This window comes from Ochotona curzoniae, unplaced genomic scaffold, assembly GCF_017591425.1.
Source record: "Ochotona curzoniae isolate NIBS_2020 unplaced genomic scaffold, NIBS_Ocur_1.0 scaffold_3208, whole genome shotgun sequence".
Classification (NCBI taxonomy): Eukaryota; Metazoa; Chordata; class Mammalia; order Lagomorpha; family Ochotonidae; genus Ochotona; species Ochotona curzoniae.
The window spans coordinates 55,258,630-55,277,904 of NW_024467106.1; the positions used below are offsets into that span (position 1 = coordinate 55,258,630).

The 19,275-nt window shown below is 41.6% G+C and overlaps 1 protein-coding gene across 3 annotated transcripts in view; it reads right to left on the bottom strand.

Moving 5' to 3' along the window:
* NTRK2 (neurotrophic receptor tyrosine kinase 2) overlaps window positions 1-19,275 on the bottom strand; it is a 347,706-nt gene that overhangs the window by 272,195 nt on the left and 56,236 nt on the right. For 2 of the 3 annotated variants that reach the window (XM_040963515.1, XM_040963513.1), the window contains exons 6-9: window positions 17,676-17,812; window positions 17,105-17,237; window positions 13,767-14,072; window positions 19-54 (exon numbers count right to left, since the gene is read on the bottom strand). In XM_040963515.1, coding sequence (XP_040819449.1) covers window positions 19-54; window positions 13,767-14,072; window positions 17,105-17,237; window positions 17,676-17,812 — 612 coding nt within the window. The remainder of the gene's footprint in view (window positions 1-18; window positions 55-13,766; window positions 14,073-17,104; window positions 17,238-17,675; window positions 17,813-19,275) is intronic. The other variant, XM_040963514.1, reaches the window with a different exon arrangement.

The window sequence follows — 19,275 nt, forward strand, 5'->3', positions numbered from 1 at the left end:
AGAAAACACGATAGCTACCTGTGTAAATTACATCAGGATACATCAGGTTTGCATCTAAAAAGGGCAAAAGACAAAATAAGGCTTGTTAAATATGCATTCTAAAAATTACTAATCAATGCACAAAACTAAGCCAAACATATACTGAAGGTTTATCGTTGAATAAACTGCTTCACAGACCAGGTCAGTGAGACCTGAAATTTCTGGTTGGCTTCATGGTAACTCTGTTCTCTTTCCCAGTCCTCCAATTTTCATCCCTCCAAAAAGGAAACCAAAAGGCAATAAGAAATCACACATCACTTTGGAAAAACTTCACCAAGCAATGGATTATTGCCACTTAGTTAACTGTATCGCTTCTATGGTACTGGTCATTCCCATTGCAATTCTGGAATTTTTATTGCAAAGCCAGATACTGTGAGTACCAGTGTCATGATTTTACAGATGATGTAGTTACTGTCAAACCGTGTGCAGCTAAGCCATTTGTATTCAGGGAAAACCTTTCTGTATAATTTTGCTCTCTACCTGCCCTTTCACAGAAAGAGATTCCAGAGAGTGAAGCCAATTCGTTTTGGTCTTAACAAAAACACTGGAAAATAAAATGTACTTTCTCAATGGAAGCCATTTACACAGAAGAGGTTATAAATAAATACAGTGTAAATAAAAGTACACCAACTTAACTTTTGATGACTCTAGTTACCAAGATGATGATACCTGCCAAAACGTTTAGACATTTGTGTGTGTGTGCGCATGTGTGTGTGTTTATGATTCAGTGTCAACAAGAACTAAGTATCAAAACCATTCTCCAATCACAGATAACTGGGTCTCTCCATGAAAGCCTACCTGGAAATAAAATTAAACTTTGTTTTATTGAAAAGTGATTGCAAATGAGTTTCCAAAACTATTTCCTAAGTCTTCTTATACCTTTTAGTACTTGATTGCCATGTAAAATAGTGAAATTAAAACAACAAAAAAACAAAAAAAAAACCTTTTTTTTCGTGACAGTTCCATAGGCCTAGGGATTTCCCCTTCTGCCCTCTACAAAAGAGTGGAATTTGTAAACCTTAAAACTTACTCAGTTTTCTTTTCACTTCTGAACCGATAGCAGAAAAATGTCATTAAAATAAAGTGAAATGGCCCAATTTTCTGCTCATGTGTTCTCCAATGAATAATCAAGTTTAGTCTAAATGCAGAACTAAATGGAAATGGCCCCAATGTTCAAATTACAATGCTAACATATTTCAACTGGAAGAATATCTATTTTCACAGAGAGAAAAAGAATATGGTTCGGTGTCCACTTCAAAGCGTGATGCTGCATGCCACATACTGGTAGAGGTGTATGTGTAGGATGCATAATGCTTTGCACAACTCTAGGGGCTGCCGTTAGTATGGCAGCCTATATGAACAACACCACCTGCAACAGCACAGTGCGAGTCCATGTAGCCATGTGTGATGGTTCTCTGTCAATTCACACAAAGCCATTGATGTCAAAACATTTCCATTGAACTCGGATATTTGTTATGTAAACACCCATTCGTAAGTAGTTCTGAGTATGCACTGTCAGAACAATTTTTAGCTACTCTGAGACAGCATAGGATCTGAAGGTTGCCCTGCAGATCGGGGGCCGAGTCAGTGAACAATGTATGGAGCAGTCCCAGGGAAATACCCCTAATGTATTTCTCAGGGCACTCACTTGTTCCCTCAAGTCCCTCCCTTTGCAATGGCACTGGAATAAAAAAATGATGTCCCTTCTATCACGAGAATTTACTACCCATGCTCAAGGACAGAATCAAAGGGAGCTTGTCATCCTTTGAGTTATTTAATAATCCAGTATTTCAGAATATGCTGTCCTCTTCCTGCCAGGCCCCTCAATGTAAAATCTGTGCCTGTAAGGGCACCTGCTCTCTAGAGAGCAGATCACACTTGGAGACTTCACTCCAGGTTCCTAGAACTCAGAATTCCCTTCCCTCATCCTTCAAACACACTTGTCAGGATTTTTAGCCTTTCTCCCACTCTGCTGCCCATGATTGGCCACATTCCCAGCTGGTCTCTCTCTCTGACCCAATGACATACAGGAGGAGTGAGGACAGGGCTGAGACAAGTGAGCCGAGGGTGTCCACGTGCATTATCCGTGAGGCCTTTAAGTGGAGAACTGGAATCTCATCTCAAACGCCATGGTCTGGGGCAGCTCCACCAAGATCAACGTTCTTTGTAAAATTCTAAGAGTCTAAGAATTCTAATCTCCAACTCAGTCTTATTGATCATCATTAACATACTTGTCAAATAGGAAAGACAGAAATTATTTTACTTTACAATTCATTAAATTGACTTAAAATTTTACTAACTTGGATAAAAGTAAGCAGAACACGATTTCTTATAGGGTAATCAACATCCCAGATTATCTGGAACATACGAGAGTCCTAAGGGATTTCAAAGTTAAGTTGTGAAACAGGAGCAGTTCCAGTTAAGTCCTTTCAGCTATTTTAGAACTAAAGGCTGCCCTGGCTATGAGCCTGTCATTGCTTAAACAGGAAACACTGATTGTTCTTCTTCTCTCAGAGCATATATCTGTGACAGGTAGGCCTGCAGTCACGACGTGGAGACTACGTACATTTTGCCTGACATGCAAAGGCAAGATTCAGAGCCATACTGATCTCAGCCACATATTCAAACAGCCTCAGTGAATATGAATGACGTACAGGTTTAAGCTGCTTCATCACAAGAAAAAGGAACACCCAAACACACTCCCCACACAGAGGCCCTAGCGAGATCCAAGAATACAAAATCAAGCCAGGGTGGCAAATGCTTGGTGTAGAAAAATGGAGTTGGAATGGGATCAAAAGCAAAAAGATCAGACCAAAACAGGTACTTTGTACACATACAGTTCTTTTGAGTGCAAGTTCTCTCCACCATGTGTGGCAGCAGCATTGTTAAGCCACATCTATACTTTCTGAGAAGCATTATTTCTCCTAACTTCATTTTCCCAGATGTACGAGGAGTACTGTAACTTCACTTTCGTTGTCACTAAGAACTAAATTTAGTGTTAAGATTATGAAACTCGCAGAAAGACAATGTGGGAGGAACAATAACAGGATTTTTTTTCCTCCCAAGCAGACTGCACTCCTTCTGACGACAGTGTACTTGCCTCTCAGTGGGCAAAGATTCAAAAAGCCTGCACATGGGAGGCGTGCTAATCTGCAGTTCATTACCAACAACAGTCCCTTCCACTAGCTGATCCCAGCCCATCAAGAACTGTAGTTTTCGTCTAGCAATGTATGAGCCAAGCAAAATTTCTCATGATGTTTACACTCCAATAACGCAGTGATTATTAATATCCCAAATGCAGACACAAAAAAATTGCCACCTCCTGTTTAGACTTCTGGAAATGATCAAATTTCGAAAATATCCTGTCATTTTAAAGTTTAGTTTCTCACTGGTTTCTTTTGACTTCATTTAAATACCCTCATTATGTACCATTATATACCATTATATGCTAAAGCTAGGAACCTCTGTAAGAGATATTCAATGCTAAAAAGTAGATGAGGATAAACACCTGCTCTGTGACTGTGAGGGATGTAAAATCCAACACAAACAGAACAAGTGAAAGAGAAATGAGGGCCATCCGACTTGGGGACTTGAAAAGAGGGATTACTTTATCCCAGGACACTTTCCTGGTAACTCTCAATCAAGAAATCAATCTTAGTAGTTGTCAGCAAGAGTTGACCTCAAGCTCTAAGGCTTCGTATTGGGAGTCTCTATGGGATAAAACACGGAAACCTGAGAACCTCTCTCAACCCACCAGCATGCAAAGCAGAAGCTGCCACTCCTCCCCCAACCAAGGGCAAATGAGGGTCATGTACAAATATCTGGTCCTGTAACAGCCCAATCCTGCTTGCTGAACCAAGCATTCAAAAGTGCCACAGCTCCCTTTAATTTTGTTCTTAAGGAATGCTATCCGGAATTGCGGGCAGAGGAGTAGGGCTGGAAACAGGTGTGAAATATTGCACAAGAAAAGAGTGATGAGACCCTGCTACAAGCACAGGCATGGTCCCACCAAGGCTCTGCAGCAAAGGGAAACCTAAGTCAGTCCCATCCTCTTAATCCCATCTGTGCAAAGTAGCCTAAAAAGAATGTCTTTTAATTTCCATCTTCTAATCTGAGCTAGAAAGCCCATGAGCAAATCCCATGATTTCATGTAAACTGTCCTGCCTAAATGCTTGACTCTCTAGTCGAAGAGAAACCACATTTGTAAAACAGAAAATAAAGGTGGGCAAGAGAGGTAGCCTGACAGGAGTGTTCATTTTCCACTCTGCCGCCAAAATAAATATAACGATCCATGCTAGAAAGACACATCTGTTTCTTTTCTTTAAGCTTTTATTTTTCCTCTCACATACTAAAGGAAAAAAAGGAGACATTTCATGTAACTCTATTCATAGACTCTACTTAGTGTTATTTTGAAAAGTATTGCAAAGGATCTCATATTGTAAAGGTAAGAGCAAGTTGTCTATTATCTTCCAGCACATTGTCCAGTAGTTTCTAGCTCCTGGTAACCTCTGGTCAGCAGTTCTTTCTCCCCTTCCCCTTCAATGCAGTGGGATGAACTCAAGACCCCCAAAATCATCTTGGGGGTTTCAGACTATCTGTCTTACATTTCTAACTGAAATGTGGTCTTGCATGGAACTGGAGGAGTTAACCGCCTTGGCTCCTACATCTCTTGGGTAACTCTGGGAAGCATAATTAGTTGGTGTTCATTCTCTCGAGAAACAAAGAGTTAGTTAAGGATAAATCTCAATTATCATGATTACCATGAGTCTGCAGCCAAACGACACTCCTCTCAGTTATTTCAGGCAGGAGAGCAGGTAGATCAGTGTTTTCTTTGACTATCAGGGCAAGAGAGGGGTCCTGCCACATGGCCCACGGAAGCATGGGGCCAAGGGACGCCCTTCCATCTTCCTACACTTGGAGACGCTTGCTCTCACTTGGTTCTTTGGCTCAAGTGCACCGAAACTAAATCTGTCAGTGGGGGACAAGCCTTACGTGCTTCGTGCAGCTCTTGCTGCTCCAGGCGTCATGAATCTTTGGATAAAAGGTACAGAATAAGAAGCTGTGGGAAAAACTCTTCCAATATTTATAGTTTGTTCCTGACGTGCATTTCGCATAGGAGGCAACTGCTCCTGAATGAGGAAGTGTAAGTCACTAACTCCTACTGCTGGTGCGAATGAGCATTTTTGAGCTATGACATTCTTCCTGAATGAGTGGGCAAGATAGGCACTCTCTTTGCACTGCATAAGGAAAGGAATGGTGAGTTGACAAAATCAAGGGTATTTTGTCATCTGGTGCTCTGGCAAGGTTTGTGCCCAACCTCCAGCATTTGGTTCCTTGGTAACGATTTCAGTAAGCAAGTCTATTGCTAATGCATTCACACTCACACAAGTACATGACCTTCAAAATTCTTGAAACCAGCGCTATCTGATCAGATGACGCTAACACAGGTTCCAGTTTTCTTCCTCCCAATGTCTCATAAGCGATCTCCTTACCACTAATTTTTGCTTCAAATTCCACCTCAAAAGCAACTGTCCTTACTTCTAATCTCCCCTCCCTCTCCACACAGACGCCAGTTTATGCAGGAACTCATCTACATGGAAGATTGAATTCCAATGACAACCACAGGTTGGATCAGTTTCATCTCAAGCAGGTCTTTATTTTTGGCCTGTAAGCTAAATAGGATACATCAGAATCTTCAGAGAATCCTCAGATAACCCTACACTCTGAATGTGTGCCTGCCATCACCATCATCTGACACACTCTGCCAAGCCTCCTGAAGCACACTTATCCCACTCCAGCACACAATCCCACTTAGAGGGCACCTGTGTGTTTACATATTCTGTATGGGTCCTTACTCTGAGCAAACCAAAGACTGAAAGGGAAGAACACAGCCAGACCTGTTAAAGGTGCAGAGCACAAAGACAAGGCAAGGTGTGGTGACCCACTTAGATCTTCTTGACTGTATATTGAGTGCCAGCCTCAGACATGGAGAAGGCCCACCACTAACAGGCCAGGTGTTGTACCAGGCACTCCATCATACTCCACTTCACAACAACCTCCTATGAAGGTGCCAGAACTCCAGAGAGAAAAAGAGAGGGAGAAAGGGAGAGATGCTCAAAGCCATACAGGAGATGGGGGACAGAACTCATACCTGAAACTGAATCAGATCTGAGTTGAAAACTCCGAGTCCTGTGCACTCTGCTGAGGCTTTTCTTTGTGGACAGTGTGGACAAAATATGCTGAAGATCCCACATTCAAACATTAGCTCTGAAGAAGTCATTTGGGTCAACAGAAACAATTTATCTCACTGAAAGCTGTTTCTTAGGGGCAGGCATTTGGCTTAAAGCTTACTACACAACTTGGGAGATGTATATACTTCATGGCCTGGGTTCAAGTCCCAGCTTCACTCCTCACTCCAGCTTCCTGCTAACACATACTCCAGAAGGCAGTGGTGATGGCCACCCTTGTGGATGACCCTCACTGAGTTCCAGCTTGCGACTTCACTCGAGTCCCAGCACCAGTTGTTGCAGGCATTTGGGTAGCAAACCAATACATAGGAGATTTCTATCTTTCTGGCTGGCCAACTACTAGTCTGTCTTGTCTTTCAGATAAATTCAGTCAATATTAAAATATTAGAGGCTCTACCTATTGTAGAACCTTAAGAGTCCATGTGGCGGGTCCGGCGCATGGTGGCGCAAGTGGTTAAGGTCCTCGCCTTGCACGCCCGGGATCCCATATGGGCGCCAGTTCTATCCCGGCAGCCCCGCTTCCCTTCCAGCTCCCTGCCTGTGGCCCTGGAAAGCAGCAGAGGACGGCCCAAGGCTTTGGGACCCTGCACCCGCATAGAAGACCCGAAAGAGGCTCCTGGCTTCGGATCGGCATAGTATCGGCTGTTGTGCTCACTTGGGGAGTGAATCATCGGATGGAAGATCTTCCTCTCTGTCTCTCCTCTCTGTATATCCGCCTTTCCAATAAAAAAAATAATAAAAATAAATCTTTAGAAAAAAAAAGAGTTCATGTGGCTCACAATTTCCAATTATCTTCAGCTGTGCTCTGAATAGTGACGGTAGCACATCCCCAGGAGTTGCAAGTTGGTCTCTGGAAGCAAAACAGAGGGAGCCACTGCAAGGAGCAGGGGCAGTGCTTTTCCAACTGTCAGCACTCAGTGAATGGAGGCTGTCCTTTGCTAGCGGTTAGGACTGTGTTCGTTATCCAGTCCTGCCCCTCACCCTACTGCCTTCCTTCCAAGCAAGGAAACAAATCTCATTGTCTTGAGCCTGGTTATTCTGCCACAGAAGCAGCCCTGCACCCTCTCTTCCCATTCCTCCAGAGAGCTGACTTATGGCTCAAGCTCCAGATTCTAATGTAACAGGATGCTAAATGAGACACTTCCTGCTTCAATAACTGACACAAAAGTGGATGTGAACCATTGAGAGGCAGATTCGCAAAGGAACTGGCTGAAAACTGAATCCGTATCTTTTGAGATGTCAGATTCACCTTAAGATGTTAAGTGGTTCCCCCGGAAGGAGAAAGTCGGGAGGGATTTATGAAGCAGTTTCTTGGGGAGAAGTGTTGCCACACCACCACCTCTCATCCCCTCTGGGGTAGTGGTTGTGTGTTGGGGAGGGGTTAGGGGTGGGAGAGAAGCTCCACAGAATCACTCTGGGTCTGTGGTATATATTCCCTGCAGGCAGAAGGCTCACAGGGAAAAACCTGATGTCTGTCAGAGAAGGTGAAGGCAAGGAGTGGACAAGGATGCGGGTAGCATTTGTCTTGGGTTGAATACTCAAAGGGCAGGGATTGTGGGAGCTCCCTGTGAATATGATGGAGATAGCATGGGAGAAATCTGTGTGAGGAATTGTGGTCCACCCACCAGGGGCATCTGGATGCAGTGTTTCTACCAGCTACAGTGGGCTGGCTTGCATCATCTCTAATCTCAAAGAACCCACATTTGTTTCCAGAAAAGGAACTCCAAGTATGAACTCCAAACACTTCAGGTCACAAGACAGACAAAGCTATTGACAAGTGAAGCCTCCTGCCATCCTGCACACCTACCCCTTCCACATGGGCAGCAAGGGACCTGAAACATCAGCAAGGTGCAAGACTCCACATATGCTTCTCTTTTGGACTTGGAGAAGGGAAGAGAGGGGTTTGACCAGGAGACCAAGTCCAGAGTTTTGATTTCTAACCAGATGGAAAATGTTATTACTTCTCAAAAGAGACTCCATCTGCAATGTTGCTGGCATTCCACATGAGTGCCATTTGGAGTCCTGATTGCTCCACTTCTGAACCAGTTCCATGGTAATGTATCCGGGAAGAAAACAGTGGATGGCTCAGGTAACTGGTCCACCGTCACCCATGGAAGAGACCCAGGTGGAGTTTCTAGCTGCTGGCTGTGTGGCCCTTTGGAGACTGAACCAGTTGATAGAATATTCTCTTTTTTAAGATTTATTTTATTTTTTATTAGAAAGGCAGATATACAGAAAGAAGGAGATACAAACAGAAAGATCTTCCATCAGCTGTTTCACTCCTCAAGTGGCTGCAATGACCAAGGCTGAGGTGATCTTAAGCTACAGCCAGGAGCTTTTTCCGGGTCGCCCACACAGGTGCAGGATCCCAAGGCTTTGGGCCATTCCTGATTCTTTTTCCAGGCCTCAAGCAGGGAGCTCGAAGGGAAATGGAGCAGCTGAGATATGAAGCAATGCCTATATGGGATCCTGGCAGTTGCAGGGTGAGGATTTAACCACTAGGCTCTCGTACAGGGCCCAAAATATTCTCATTGATTCTCTCTCTTGCTCTCTGTTGTGTGTGTGTGTGTGTCCACCTACTTGCTGCTAAGCCTTTTAAACAAATAAATGAAAATTTTAAAAACAAGCCTGGAATGACCAAAGAATTTTCTGGCTTTCATTCAGTCACACACAGAAAAACAGGAAGCTCAGAATTCTCCTTCAGAGTAGAGATGCTTAGCTGTCATTGTTCCATGAATCACTGTGGGTCTTAGAAATAATAATAATAAAAAAAAAATACCAAGACTAAGCCCAGAGTCACGGAATCAGGATCACTAGGTGGTGGGGAAGCCTTGGGGAGATGAATTTAAAAATGAAATATAATGAAAAGCCTTCAGGGGGCAGGAAGCTGCTGTGCAGGGAGTCAGGAAGGACTCACCCTAATGAGCCCGGTGTTAGGGAAAATGAAACCCAAACTAAAATGGCTAGTGTGATTGTCACAAGGTATGCTCTTTGGTGTGCTAAAAAGATAAGCACTGCACTTCTCCAGATTTCATTTTGGAGCTGAAAGTCACAGTGTACGTCTTAACTATATCCCTAACCTCAGCAGAACTGAGTTCAGTTCTTCGACATGAGTGCCAAAATGATCAATTTGGCATCCAGAGACTGGGAAAATCCTTTCTGCCTTTCTCAGGGCCTGAGTGGGTTGGGTTCCCAATGATTTAGCGATGGGAGGGCACTGGGTACTGCTGACATCTCAAGGTATGCAATATCTCCCATTGCACCCCCTTTGGATGGGCCTGTGGTGGAGGTTACAGGGTCCCACACCCCTAAGAGAGGGTATTCAGGAATCCTGGCTTTCTTTAATGCATGTATCACATCCTCACGGTCTGTACCCCACACTCTCCTTGCCCTGGCCACAGTTGGTTCTAGTGTATCTGCCCACACTAGCTCCCTGTGCAGGGCAGTGTGACTGTCATCTCATGCATTGCTTCCACACCACACCAGGGTGCAAAGGCAGTCTTGACTTCCATGCCCACCAATTTTTGTTGTACGGACATTTTGTTTGTTCATTTTCTATTTATGTTCCTATTTCTTTTCAAAAAATTAAAACCTTTTTTCTTTTTTTTTCAAAGATTATTATTATTATTATTATTTTTTATTATTGGAAAGGCGGATATACAGAGAGGAGAGACAGAGAGGAAGATCTTCCGTCCGATGATTCACTCCCCAAGTGAACGCAACGGCCGATACTATGCCGATCCGAAGCCAGGAGCCTCTTTCGGGTCTCCCACGCGGCTGCAGGGTCCCAAAGCTTTGGGCCGTCCTCAACTGCTTTCCCGGGCCACAGGCAGGGAGCTGGAAGGGAAGCGGGGCTGCCAGGATAGAACCAGCACCCATATGGGATCCCGGGCGTGCAAGGCGAGGACTTTAACCACTTGCGCCACCGCGCTGGGCCCAAAACCTTTTTTCTTTTTAACTGACCCACAGAAATTGTTCACATTTGCGAGGTACAATGTGATACTTCAACACACATATACCACATGGAATTATCAAATCAGGACAGCTGTCATTTACATGTCTGCATCATTTCTTTATGTTGGGAACCTTCAAATTCTTCTCAGGCCTCTGCTGACCTTGTGGTGCAGCATGCTAAGTTGCCTCTGTGATATCAGCATCCCATGGTTCAAGTCTTAGCTACTCTACTTCTGATACTGCTTCTTGTTCATGTGCCTGGGAAATCAGTAAAAGAAGCCAAAGCCCTTGGCCTCCTGCACCCATGTGAGAAACTTAGAAGGAATTCCAGAGACTTGGCTTGACAGCAGCCCCAACCGCTGCAGCTATTTAGGGAGTGAGTCAGCAGAAGAAAGATTCTCTCTCTCTCTCTCTCTCTCTCTTTCTCCCTTTCTCCTTCTCTCGTTCTCTCTCTCACACACACACAAACCACAAGCATCTCTATAACTCTGCCTTTCAAGTAAATAAATAAACATTCACAAAAAAAACAAGTGTGCTCCTAAGCAAAGTGAGATCATGGACATCACAGTTCTAAACTAAGTGAAGGACTCTAAGACCCTAGATTACACCTTATCAATTTGGCTAGCTCTGAGGAAATAAATGTGCTTCTACAGTAATCCCAGGCTGCCTGTTTCCTTGTATGCTAGAAAATGTGCAATATTGAGAGACTATGACTATCTTAACAAAACTGTTATGGGAAAAATGCAGCCAAATGTATTCTCAAAAAGATGGGTGAGGATTAAGATTCTCCATCCTTAACCATATGATGACTGCAAAAAATACTGAAGAAATATAAAACCACATTTGACCTGGTGGCCTCAACTTGGAATGGACCTTTAAGACAGCAGGAAATATCTATTTTGTATGAGGTATTTGCTTGTTTTTCTTTAGTGTAAAAGAGAGATAAGAAGGAAAAGAAGCAATTCTGTGAGAGATCATTGTCAGTAGGTACTGACCACGAATATCATAAATCCTACAAAGATTCGATCCCTCATGCCAAGTGAGGTCACTCTAATTGGCTACACTATTTACGGTCCACTGGGGCCATTTATATCCACTCCCACCCTGGGACAAGTCTCCTTCAATTCTGTTCTCATGTATTAATCCTTGAGGCTGGTCTTTGACTAAATACTTGGGAAAAAAGGGATATTTATATTTTAAAGACCTAACAAAATGGATAATTAAATGAAGAGAAAGGAGAGAAAAAATGCATTTGTAGAAACTATCTTTAATTTCACACAGAAATAAGTATTTACTTGAACAGAATACTTGAGAGACTCCAAGATATTCCATGCCAGAAATATTTCTTTGCCACCACCAACTAAGTCAAAACTAAGAGGAATGCTAGATAAAAAAGAGGCCGAATGGACAAGAGTTCTTGGAAATGTTCAAAAGAAAACATATCAAAACCCTATCTTCAATAGAAGCTCCTGGCTTTACACTGACAGTGCTAAGTATGTAGCGAAGCACACAGAGCTCTCACAGATTTCAGACTCCACACCCTAGCCTTCAATCCCGCTCCAACCACACAACTCTAAAAAGTTAAGGCTGGTGAAATTCAAATACAGTAGGGAGCTTAATATAAGGGCACTTAAAAAGTTCATGGAACATATGCATTCAGAAAAACAACTGTGCATAGGTTTAAAAACTGTTTTGCGCCTGAATAATCATTTAATTTATTTTTCAGAGACAGCTCCTATCTTACGGTTCAGACCCCAGCGCCCCCAATTACAAAAAGATGACTGAAGGCATCCAGATCTTGTATATAAATGGCAGGAACCCAGCTACTCGAGCCAGCCCCTCTTCTTCCTGGCGTCTGCATTATCAGGAAACTGGAAGTCAGGAACCAGGGATCAGTGCTGATATGGCACGCAATATCTCAAGCAGCTCTTAACGACTAAGGCAAAAGGCCAAATTACAATATTTTAAAATTCAAAATTCAGTTTTGTATTTGTGACAAATGTATCCCCAGGAACGTAAACTGTCAAGTATGGGCAACACCATGGTGGCACAGGAGGTACTGAAAACTCTATTGCCATGCAATCTTCCTGGGAACATAAATTTATTCATAAATAAAATGTGGATGTAAGAACAAACAAAAGGCTGTTGTCCCAAATCAGAGTCTCAGGATTCCTATGGGATGTTTCTCTCTACCCTCTAGCACACAGGAAGGCGCTTAGTAATCCAGAGCTTGACTGCAGCCAACAGAACCTTGTGGCTAAACTCTCAATTAAGTGGAAGATTTAATGCGAATGACAATGAGTACTAGGGATGTCTGGGCATTGCATCCAAACACTGCTCCTTTTATACACTCCAGAAGGGCTGTTTGTAAATCAAACTGCCATAATCCAAATCACATTTTGAACACACTAAGGAGGCGTATTCGTTTACAAAGATGTTTTTGGTAACTAGCAGTGTAAAAGGAACACAAGCTGTAGGAACTATTGCATTTTCGTTGGCTGTTTGGCACAGGCAGGCACGTTTTTGTCTGTGGTGCCACACTGAAAGCCACACAAGTACTGGCCGCCAAGGCAGCCTCTGCATCACAGGTCTCTTTATTTCTATTTTCCCTTCCCTCTACCAACTTATCTTTGTAACCTGGATTAACTGAGAGCTACTACTCTCATATGTATTTATGCACTTCTTCCAATCCCAGCGAACCACTGAAGACAGCAACCAAAGCAGATACTACTCGACAGCGTCCTACTGACACTGGAACTCACACTGAGTCTCACCTGCTGGCTACAGAGTGGAACCCCGATGGTGACCTATCCTTGGTCACATAGGCATCATTGCCAGGCCTAAAGAAACAAATCAGAATCTAGCAAAGCGGTGACTCATTCCAGTGAGTCCAGAGAAGCAAGAATCTAGGGGATGCATGCAAAAGCAGACTCCTGCATTCCGAATAGGCAAGGGGCTAGATGATAAATCTGGAACATTCTGGGAGCCATCTGATCACAAATCATTTGCCTGTGTCTTTGCAATGGCTTTGTCGCTGTAGATACAAATTATCATTAAACACTTACGACCAAAAAAAAAAAAAAAAACAAAAGATAACTAGTAATAACCTCTTTCCCATGAACTGGTGATGCACACAATCACAATTTAGCAATCTGTGTATATCTGATTATTTTTCAAAACTGCTCCTTCCCTGATGCCTTTTCTGAGGAGAATGAAAACCCCATCCCTTGACATAGGTTTGGCCCCATAACTTTGTTAGGCCAATGGCATTCAGACATTCAGACTAAAGAGACACCAACCCCAACCTAGGTCTTATGAAGATATGCATATTTCTATCACTCTCCTCTATCGCGAACTTTCTCACTCTGCACCCCAAAAACACACAGGTTGATCTACAGACTTATAAGCAAGATTAAGTATGCTAAGTGACTGGTCTGTGGGTGGTGGGCTGTGTACCTCATTGTGTCAGCAGCTGACTTGGTATGGCCTATTCCCTCCCCATATACAAAAGCATCCAGTACTCACCTTCCTCAGTTCCAGGCCAGCCCATGAAGTGAGCAGAAATCTGTCTTTCATCCTTCCCATATTCATTCTTGGCTATCAGAGTATAGTCCCCATTGTTCATGTGGGTAGGGTTGTCCAGCTGGAGGCAGCCGTGGTACTCCGTATGATTGGTAACATGTATTTTAGTGCAGATGTATTTGGACTCATTCAAGATTGCCCCGTTATAGAACCACTGCAGCGCTGGTTTGGGATTGCCTTTCACAGTGAATGGAATGCACCAGTGGTGGTCTGAGGTTGGAGATTCGAGAAATGTGATAGTTGGTGCAACTAGATTGAAAAAAAGAGAGTTAATAGCATCAGAAAGCTCAACATTCACCGCATCTCCAGATTTCTTAGACAGAGGATTTTATTCAACCAGTGTTTGGTTTAAGAAAACACACAACCAGCACCTTTGAAATCCACTGATATTTTGCAGTATCATCAAAGTTGATTGGTTGATTTAATTTCCTACAGAGATTTCAGAAAGTCTACCTTCTCTGCTCCACTTAAGACCCATGCATCACGGTCATGTTTCAAATTTCTTCAGTCTAAATGGAACCAAACCCAAACATGTCTTAGATTTCCAATGGTGGAAAGGAGTCATGTAAAGTTTACCTTGGTTTCTGCATATCAACCTTGTTAAGATAGTGTATACCTGATATATAACCATAAATAGTGGAGATACCATTTTAGGACTTCTTTTCCAAATGATACAAATAACCAAAAAATGACTTCATAAGTTTTAGCTAAAGTCTTGATCTCATGTAATTTTTCCAAAACAAAACAAACTACTCAACTTAGTGAAAGATTCTGATGGTGCAGAATTACTATCATCAAACATGATAAATAGATGCTCTCACATTTGTAAAAGTCAAACACTGCTTAAAATAATTATATCGTAGTATTGTCCATTTTGCTATGAATCTGCATGTCACTGTTCTGATCCTTTAAGAATGTCCGAGGTTTAATTTAAGCCAGACAAACAGAATAGAGGATTATTTATTTCCACAGTAAGTTTAAAGCACTCTATGATTTGAGAAAAACAAAACAAAGAGTATTTTTTAAGCAGAGAACTTATACTGAATGTGTGTGTTAAAAATAGCATATCATTTTCTTGTTTTAGTGTGATCTCACTTTCACCATCCTAAACAAGGAATGGAGAAAGCCGTTGAGATGTAACAGCATCGTTTTTCAGAAGAAGAAACCAAAGTCCAATAAGATTAAGAAAACTGATCAAGGTTCCTGAGGGAGGCGGCTCTGAAACAGGAACCCAGGGCTGCTCATGTCTAGCACAGTAGCCCTTTCATTCTCTGCTTCTTGATGGCACTCAGTCATTACGCTAAGGGAAGAACACACTCAATGGGTCTTCGCAATGAGTATCCCAAACATCACTTGTTCGATATTTCTGCTCTTTACATCTCAACAGAAAAAAATCACTTCTTCAGACCAGGTGATCCTATACATGCTAACCCAAGCTGAATCTTTTAGATCAAGCAGATAATCTGATGATACTCTGCTTTGTGTTCACATAACTACTCCTGAATAAGACTCAAGACAAAGCAAAGCACATAATTAACCTAATTCACATTCACATTCTACAGCAAGAGTTCCAGTTGCCTGCTGAAATTTCTCACACTGGAGTTAGCGGTTATTAAACTCAACCAATGCATACTGCCCTACATTTGAAGAAATGCAGTATTAAAAAATAATAAAACAAAAATTAAAAACAAAATAAACATATGAAAAAGAAAAAAAACAAGAAATGCAGTATTGAGAACTTAAAATGTGCTAAGTTTAACCATTTCTTTTTATCATAGGCCTTGTCCTAGTAATCTTTAGAGAGTAAATTAGTATGTAATTGAAATGTGTATAAATGAGAAGAGTCACATACTTGCAGGTCTGAGTCACAAACCAGATACACCCAGGACCACACGTGAAGACAGGGAGGAGAAGTCACACTCCCCTTCTACCCCCCAACCTGCACCCTCAATTCTCACTGCCAATTCTTCCTTCCACAATGCTTGTATGAGCATTTGGTGAGATGCTGATTGAAGGACACATAATTGGACGCTAGTTACATATATTTGGCTGTAAATGATTTCAGGCTTCCAGGTGGGCCAAAAATGAGATAACAATGATAATGATACACTATTACTGGGCACAGTTAGAAACACTGAGAGTGACAAAGGACATTGGCCAATGATTTCAGTCATTCAGTCCCATAATCACACACTGAACATATGATACAAGTTAGCACTAATTAGAGTGTCAACACTAGCTGTACTCTTACGCCCACATAGGCACACTTATGTTTGTCATTCACAAGCTAACCCAAACAGTATAAGACCTCATTAACCTATAACAGCTTAGAATTTGCAATGACATAAAATACCTACATTATCTATGTGATTTTCATTGAATGTGTGTTGACATTGAGCACCACAATCTGGAACTTTAAGCTATATCTTATGGGGAAAGTCTTTAGCACACCAGTTAAGAGGCCAGTTGAGATGGCCAATATACCATCTCAAACTCTCTGGGTTCCCATGCCTAGCTCTGCTCCCAATTCCATCCACCTGCTAATGCAAACCCTGGGAAATAGCAGGCAATGACTCAAGCGGTTGTGTCCATCCACGATGGAGACCAGAACTAAGTTCCTGGCCTCCCTTGTAGATATTTAAGGACCAACCCAGAGAAAGGGAGCATTTTGTTTTTTAAATCAGCAAATAAATAAAATTTAAAATATATATTGCAATGTTTATGATATTAAAAAGTGATGCACATTATACTCAACTTAGAAACACTGATAACTTACACATCGGCTTTAGTACACATAGAAATATAAAACAACAGCAATATATTTTCCATGGGTGTTAATAATTATTAATTGTTGAAGTAGGATTCCTTTTATCTTCCATTAGAAACCAAACTGATGATGTTTTATTGGGTCAACAGACAATCACTACACTTGCAAACAACCACCAATGCTTAACTTTCCTATTGCTTTCACAGAGGAAAAGGTTGTAAGAAACTGCTTTATCAAAATTTAAGGTGCATCACTAATAAAAGAGAATAATAAACTCCAAATATGTTCTATTAGAAAAAGGGAATGGCACACAAAGACGAAGTCAAGGAGGGCGAGAGATAAGATAGAAAGAGAGCAAGTGGAAGATGCTGGCAATGTTTCTTAATTAAGTATGCACAGAACAGTGCAGATACTTTGTAAACAAACTTAAGCAGCATCCACAGTGCCCAAATAATAAATGTGGAAAGCCCATGATCATTCGCTATTAAAAACACATGCTGGTCTGATTACGTACAGTGCACAGTGAGGTTGACAGAATCTTGATCTTCTCCTACAAGGTTTTCTGCTACGCAAGAGATTTGCTTTCCACTGTCATCAGATGAAATGTTAGTGATCCTTAAAGAGCCCTGTGTGTGGCTTGTTTCATTCTACAAATGAATGAACAGGCAAAAAAAACATCGGTTAGAATTCAACATTTTGAGGTTTTATATATAACATCAAGAAAGCTGAAATCAAATTCAGGACTCAAAGGAAGTCATTCTGTCATTCTAGGTGTAAAGTGGGTAATAAGTGAAAATCACTTAATCCTGGGATTTCTCCCTACGTTCCTCAAAGGGAAAAAAGCCATAAGGAAAGCCTCTCACTTTGCTCACTCACACAAAGTCACTGGGGGTGTACAATGATTCCCCACTGAATGGGAAATATAGAACTACAACGTAAACTCACATGAATCTTTGCTGATCAAGAGTAAACTCAGTATAAATTCCATATGTACTAGTAAATGGTCATCACTAGATTGAATTCAGTCTTAAGTTCTGAAACACTTGCTGTCTCTCCACTGAGACTGGGCCAAGCCCAAGTCTTACCATGTGTTTGGAAACCAGATTACCGACATCCCAGTACAAATTAGGAACTGGATCGCCTGTCACGCTGCAAGACAATGTGATAGACTTCCCTTCCTCCACAGTGAGATTGGATGCAGCCAAACTGGCAGACGGCAAACCTACAGAACAAGAAAAGTCAACAGTCATGCACAAATGGTTAAACCGGGCAAGACAATGAAAACTCATTGTGTCTTGAAATCAATCTTTTTTTTTTTTCTGCAACAGATTTGTGTTGTTCTGAAAAGATGCAAAGTTAATCAGTTCTATCAAAGTAATGTTGATCAAAACATGTACGGTAACAATAATGGAAAAGGAAACATGTATTTCATATCAAAGAATAGTAGTTTTACGTCAAAATACACTTGCATTTTGAACTATGTCTTCTTTTTCTGCCCAAGTTACTCATCCAGTTTTTGGCACATAAACAGCCACTGTACAAGCATCTTATCTTGTTTGTTAGCCCTGCCTCCTCCTATCCAGTTTACTTTGGTCCAGAGCACAAATGCAGAGGTGCATCTACATTTTAAAATACTTATTTAATTCAAATAAATCCAAATGAACGGATATTTATTTATTTGAAAGTCAAAGTTACAAAGAGAGAGGAAGGGAGAAAGAGACAAAGAGGCATCTTTCATATTCTGGTTCACTATCCAGGGCTTGGCCAGGCAAAGCCAGGACCCAGGAGCTTCATCCAAGTTTCCGACATGGATGCCAAGGCTCCAAATATTTGACCCATCTTCTGTTGCTATTCCCAGACTTTAATTGGATCCTGGATCAAAAGTGAATCAGCTAGGATCCCAACCAATCCCAGTGGGATGTCACCACTGCAGAAGATAACTGTAACCAGTATGCCACAGCACTGGTCCCAAGATGTATCACATTTTTTAAGACATAAATACACTTTTCGTCTTAAGTGACTCATAAATCTAACCACAAAAATAATTCATGAAATCTAACCTAAAATTTGAACAAGTGTGATTATTGAAGCAAATGAAATGTTGGTGTTTTTCAAAGACATGATTCTTGAACTCACAGTGTTAGAATGCCTCAAGAGCATAAATTATAGTTAAATACTGTGAGTATACTAACATTATATGAATCTTTATTCAAAAGAAAACTTTGTTTTGGAAAAACTACAAGTGTGTTTATCAGATATTTTGTAACTTGTAAATGTAGATTTTTCTATTTTAAAAGAACATTATTTATGATACTTTAACATTTCAAAGGCTAAAAGTTGCTTTTATATCGATGCTGCTATCACTCCATCAACCTATCATACCTGTTGGGTATCTACACTGCCCTACATTACAGAGGAATCCCAGTGTGTTCTACATAAAAGTGAGTCTCAGAAGGAGTGACAATATGTCAGGACCTGCCAACAGAATCAGGTTACATCCTTGATATCAGTAGTTCTGCTTGGGACTATGCTCATTTCAGCATCGATGTTCACTGTGATTCATCATCAAGTCTGAAGTGACATTGAATTCAGAAAAGACAATTTATCTTCAGCAGTAAGTTGCTCACCGCCTCCACCCCCAACGCCTCTGATCCACCAGCTTCCCCCTTGCTGCATGCACCCTTC